This window comes from Malania oleifera, chromosome 13, assembly GCF_029873635.1.
Source record: "Malania oleifera isolate guangnan ecotype guangnan chromosome 13, ASM2987363v1, whole genome shotgun sequence".
NCBI lineage: Eukaryota > Viridiplantae > Streptophyta > Magnoliopsida > Santalales > Ximeniaceae > Malania > Malania oleifera.
Window position 1 is genome coordinate 67,451,407 of NC_080429.1, and position 6,560 is coordinate 67,457,966.

General features: G+C 34.4%; 1 protein-coding gene across 2 annotated transcripts; it reads right to left on the bottom strand.

Moving 5' to 3' along the window:
• Window positions 1-990: 990 nt before the first annotated feature.
• On the bottom strand, window positions 991-6,134 carry LOC131145390 (protein C2-DOMAIN ABA-RELATED 4-like). 2 transcript variants are annotated; one of them, XM_058094412.1, is made up of 4 exons: window positions 5,911-6,134; window positions 5,286-5,482; window positions 3,778-3,873; window positions 991-1,494 (listed from the first exon to the last, which is right to left on the bottom strand). In XM_058094412.1, the coding sequence occupies exons 2-4, from the start codon at window positions 5,436-5,438 to the stop codon at window positions 1,204-1,206; spliced, it is 540 nt and encodes a 179-aa protein (XP_057950395.1). In that variant the 5' UTR covers window positions 5,439-5,482; window positions 5,911-6,134; the 3' UTR covers window positions 991-1,203. The 2 variants fall into 2 exon arrangements, with proteins under 2 accessions (XP_057950395.1, XP_057950393.1); XM_058094410.1 differs by lacking the exon at window positions 5,911-6,134 and having other exon boundaries at window positions 5,286-5,690.
• Between the last annotated feature and the right edge of the window lie 426 nt (window positions 6,135-6,560).

Here is a 6,560-nt window from a genome sequence, read left to right on the forward strand (position 1 = left end):
ATTTATTTAAATTTTAAATTTATTTGAAATGTAAATAACTCATTAACTATCATTAATTAAGAAAAAAATTATAAATGTTTTCATCGAAATAATTTATATTTAGTTTTATACAAAATAAAATTAATAAAAAATAAAATTAATAAAAATAAATGTATTTATCTATAATGCTATAAAAATTTAAAATTAAATAATTTGCATAATTTTAACTAGAACAGTCACATTTATGTTTATGTATGTTGTAGTTTTAAACACAATATAAATTTCATAAATAAATTTAAATATTATATTTTAGTATTTGCAAATAAATTATGATTATATATATAATTATTTTGTAGTCTAAAACTATTAAAAGAAGTTATAAAAATATTGATACAATATTATTTACATATAATCACATGCAATTTACATAACATAGACTCATCTTTCAAACTCCCCTGAAAACTATGATGATGCTTAAAAGAAGGGTTTGCAACTCGACATCAGAAAATGGAGAGAATTTTTTTCTGAAAAAGCTATGGCAATAAGGCTGATGTTAAATCAAGAAGAGATTTGATGGAGAACACAGGGCTTCAAATTGATACTTTTAACTAATACATGTGGCTGAATTAGCTTAATGACAAGGATAACAAGAAGAACAAATCATCAGTTAGCCCACCTAGTCAATCTACATTTTAGACAATTAATTATATTCTTTTATTTTAAATGATTTTAAGTGATTCTATAAAAAAAAAAAATTAACTTAAATTGATAATTTTTAATTTAAAATCATTCAATATAAATGATTGTATAAAATAAAACATCCTAACCTAATAATATCTTTGAACACAACTCTTACTCTACTCTCTCTCCTATCCCCAAAGCGGGAATAAAGAATGGTCAAGAGTGAGGAGAAGAGGGATAGAGGCAGCATATTCCTACAGCTTGCAAGATATGACCTAGAGAGCCTAGTTTCTCATGATTGTAGAACACATGAAGATAAAGGCAAAGCAATTGGTAGCTTAACAAGGTTTCATTATAGAAGAACGCATGCAGTTTAGTATTTGCATAACAGAAGCCAAAAAAAACAAAGATTCCAAGCCTATATACTAAGCTACATGCCCCATACAAACAGGCAATATAAAGAGAAGATCAGTTCAATGTCATGTGGCAGAAACTATACACCATACATGCATGACAGCCACTATGTTAGGGGCTTTCTTAACTTTATAGACCCTTGGAACCTGGAAGGTCAATCCAATGCAGCTGGAGTTCCACTTCACCACATTCAACATTTCTCAATCTGAGGCACAAGTCTTGGATAACTTTGCCTTCTTTCCAGACAATGCTGCTCTCTTCAGCGAGGCAGTTTTGCCTGCATGGCTGTATTCTCGAAATTATTGTACCAGTTGGGAGGCCTTCCAACTGCATCTTCAAGGCTTCCAGAAATGGTTTGATCTCGAACTCTGCATCTCCCATTTTGTCATCCTTGCTGAATGTATCATGATCATACACTGTCTGGAAAGGCATACAAATATGACCAAACAGAGATACAATTAATAGAAAACCACAAGAAATCATATAGATATAAAATTCACATGCACACACGCACACATCGGTATGCATGTATATGTGCATGCATAATTTTTTCCAGGAGCAGGGGAAGATGACAACAGCCCAAGAAAATTCTAGGGACAATTACCGTATTTTGGGTAGGAAGAACAACACATGGCATGCATCTTGTGTATGCTCAAACGGTTTGGACCTATGTTCCTTTATATTTAAGTGTTGAAATTTCAATTGTTTGGTTCTAGAAACAAATATCACAATCAGCTCCTAATTCTGGCAACTGACATACCACCACTGCTCGTTTCTTTTTCTTTTTGGAAACATAAAATCTTGACAAACTGAGAAACTTGAATTGACACACAATGCCCAAGAAGAGCTGTCTCAATGAAGATAGCAGACACTACGTATTACAACAGTGCACTCAAAATCCCAAGACGCGTAAGAGCCCAAAAATGCTTGCAGCCTTATACTATCCAACAACAAATTATTTCCTGCCAAGCCATGTCTTATGTATCACCCGACCCAAATTACAAATTTTCCATGGCAAAGTGACTACAATCATTCCCATATGTTGTCTTCAGCAGTCTAAATTTACTCCTGGGTATGCATTTGTCAGTTCTTTCAACCTTTATGGAGTTTCAGATCACTATAATTAAACAAGTATTCAATGAAATATGCTGTTTAGAACTCCAGGAATTGAATAATCCCCAAAAAGGAAAGGTAAACACATCCACACATCAAGAGCAACACCCCCCCACCCCCCATCCCCTCCAAAAAAAAAAAAAAAACAAAAACAAGCTCCTAAAAACAATTTAAAAAATATCAAACAAGAAAATTAATTTCTCAATTTTGGGAGAGCCCAACTTACTCAGTAGGTACATGACTTCATCAACCAAGGAATTAATACCCATAACATCTTGCTGGACTGAACACCACAACCCAAACCAGGGTAACAAGCAACTTAGCCAACATTGAAGGACAGCCCCAGAAATAGTAATTTTTTAAGATTAAGGGTTTGAACTAAACTCTAGTATTCAGTGCAATAAACTTATTTCTTCAAGAAAAACTTAAAGATAACCATATTAACATTATATAAATGTAGTTAAGCACACTAGAATCCACCCTTTTACTAAGAACAAGTTTTTTTTTTTTTTTAAACAACGGCACCCGAGACCCTTTGGAGACTCAACTAATCTATCAGGATAATGAGCCTGCCCTTTTATCCTTATCCACTTAAATCCCAAGGTATAACAAAGAACAAAATTTCATCACCAAGCAAAGTCCTAGAAGCACAAAACTACAAGCAATGAAAACTTGAGAAGAAATACTGCTACAAGCTTTTGCACAAGGATCACTTGACAGCAAACCTATAACTTGGCAGGATGAAAATTATCCTCTTTGGAAGCTAAGGGCTGAAGTCATAAGTTCTTCTACAGCAAAGGAGTCCTTTTTCAGTTATTAAAACATTAGTCTAATAAACTATCAATTTATTGGACAGTGGGTCATAGTCGAGACTCCAGGATCCTAGCTGGGTCAACTTTGGAATATGGGTCCACATGTTGTAAATGGTCTCTAGAAGTCCTTGATCAAAACTCAGACAATAAGTCTGCCTATGGCACTCTGTCTTCTATATACATGTCATGTACAAGCTTTTCAAATACAGTGAATGAAGTGAAGACCAAGTTGAACGAGCATTTTAAGTTCAGGTAATAGAGCCTTGAGAGGTCACTCTCCCTCTTACTCTCCATTGCCACAGTACTCTTGGACTATTTTTCACAGCATAGCAAGACATCCTTCAACCTTATCTCCCCCACTCTTTGCAAAGCCTTTTTCTTATACCCTTTCAGCCCTAAACCTGGCAGGACCATTCCTACAAATTAAAACCACCCAACTGCATCAATTAAACCCTGATCTTTTTGTGCCTGAGTTTCTTGAATTCTGTCTCCCACTCTTTTGGCTTACTGTCACTGAACAGTCACTTCTTTTAACCTTAAAGCCCTTCTGCATCTCACCTAACTTCAACCAACCCCTTTGTCTGGTTCTTAGCTTTGAAACCCACCACAATACTAGCTGATATGCTACAGCAGCTTAAGTTTCCCAGTCAGGCTGCACCACTACTGAACAAGCATAGAGGCAATTGTCTTTTTGCATCACTTGAATATGTAGATAATATAGTTGCTCTTTATTAAATTGGATTCCATATGGTATGATTCGAGCAGCCAGAACACATACCAGCTTAACTGTAAGATTAGGATCAGAAACAGAGAGGGTAAGATCTTCATTCCACTCAGGATTGATATTCTTCTTCATTACACGAGTCTTCAGTTTCTGCATCAAATATTTACATATATAAAACATTGGATAAAAGAATAATGCATCATGTAGTTTTTAAAATCATACATAGGAAAATATGAAATAAGGCCTAAAAAGCCATGCTGAACCCCAACCACAGTATGATTAATAAGCAAGCAGATGCATTTATCAAGCCACAAAACATAAGAACAAACACCAAGTATTGCAGCCCTGTTCTCTATCAAAAAGGCAAACAAGGTTGCCACTAGGATAATGATTAAAGGTGGAAGAAATGATTCGCAAGACTCTCCAAGCTATATATGCCATAATAGAAAATATTCTAACCTGTAGATCCATGGGAATCTTAATTAAGTAAAGGAAATAATGTTTGTAAATTTTCCATTCTAGTAGACAACTTTTTCTGCCTATATTTAAATTAAAGAGGGTCCCACTGACATTTTAACAATGTGATGAACAAAAGCCTAAGTGATGTGCAAGAATTATGTATCCATGGTTGTGTGCTTGCCATGAAACTCCTTTTGAGATGAAGAGAACACAAATCATTGTCAGCCATTTGATATTATTAGATATGGTGGCTTGAGCATGGCCATTTACGGTCCTCTAACTCCCTGGGGAATAAAATAAAAATAAAAATATGATGCTGCAGTGAAAGACAGATCAAATAACCTGCTCATTATGACAAAGTCCAGCTCAAGAAAGAAAATAAATCTAAGCCTACCCTGAAGCTTTAATATAACTTCTTTAATCATCAAGAGTTGGGCAAAGCCACTAGCCATCACCCAAGAAAGTTGAGTGCCTTTACTTTTTCCAGGTCACGACAAGGACTGGAATCTCATTCATAAGATTCATGAAGGGCGGGTAGGAAGGAGGATAAATCTATTGAGATTCAAAAGCATATTCTTAGCATCCTTGACAAACTATCACCAAAGACATTAATCATTTGTTTGGTAGCTTATATGTTGGAAAACAAAACAAAATAAAATTCATATTTTAGATTTTCCATCATTGGGGGAGCTACGGCAACCCAAATTTTCTTTTCTTTTCTTTTCTTTTATTTATTAAATCAACTACATGCCACTAACACAAAGATTCAGCTTAGCTGCAATAATACAACGTTTTGTAGCTTCCAAAAGTTAACCAGAACAGACAATTAAATGAAATTCTTCGAAAAGAAATCAACTTTGTTTCAATTTCTTCAGCTTTCTTACCAACCAAACAAAGGTAATTTAAGAGAAGAAACACAACCCATGCAGCCAAGAAACAGACCACCTTCTCCACCAAACAAAACCACCAATAACCAATTCAAACCCAATTCTACAACACCGCCACCCCCTCTCAAACCAAAAGAAAACATAATTAACACCTACCCATCAAATCTAAATAAAAATTTAAGAAAAAGATAAAGCAGCGGAAGAAGAATAGAAAACCTGTCTGCCCATCTTGATGACTACATAAGGATCGCTGCTGCGAACATCGCGCACAGCAAGATTCACGCCTCTCTTGATGCGAACTCTGAGAAGACCCAAGAGGTTGTCCATTAGAGAAGAGGGCCGAAGAGTTGGACTTTTAGGTGAGCCCATCTCCGTCTGTTCTCTCTCCCCCTTTTATATGTGTAAGAACCTCCCTGTAATCCAAAAAAAAAAACAGAAGAAAGAAGAACTTCCCTGTCATGGAACAGACAACCCCTTTTAATCAATTAATAATTCTTTAAGCAAATAGTCAAAAACGATTGTCTGTCCTCCTCGGTATTTCATCTGTTTAATTTAATGTTCTGCCAAAATTATTTTATTGCCAGAAGTGAGAAAAACACCTTCCTTTTTCACATAGAAATTGCACCCAATGTCACACACCCACCAAAATATATTCTGTGGGTAAATCTATTTTTTATGTTTTGGAAAATTATCTTGTTGCCAGAAATAAAAATTCTTTTTAATATAGAAGCATTTCAAATAGTAAGAACAAAAAAATTGCATGAAAATATGCCCTTTTTTTTTAATCTTTTGGTACGTGAGAACAAAAAAAAAAGCTAAAAAAATTTTCAAATGTAATTACCGCAGCGAATTGTGAAACACCCCTTCAAAAGAATCAAAACAGTGAAGAAAATTTATGAGTTTTGAGTGTTTTTCACAATTCTTCGATCTTCCAGATTCTCAAACCCAATTCAGAACACGGAGAAGAGGGAGTTTGGGACAGTATTTGGGTGAGAAATAGAGAGAGAAGTTTTGTTGAATTGGGATGTTGGGAGAAACCGAGACTTCCGATAATGGGTGGCCGAGGATTGGATGGCATTTAATCATGGTTGAAATGAGAATGAGTAGACCACGCCTTACCACCTTCCAAATCCACGGCGTGTTAAAAATGGTGCATTGTGTGAACGTGGCGGCACCTTTTAATATTATATTATACAGGGTTTTTATTATTATTATTTTCATGAAATGGAAGAGAAATTTTTTATTGACAAATTCTAAAACTCACAACATATAAATTATGCGGGTACTCACAAAATATAAATTATGTGTGTAATTATTTTTATTCTTGCTACATCTTATTTTATTTCAAAAACCATTTAATCAGGTTAATTTGATTGTTTGTTTTATTAATAAATTACTAAAAATATGTATTTATGACTCTATCAACTAATAATATTAACTAGAAATGCATAGATCATTCAGAGGAGATTAAAAAAAATAAAAATTAACCAA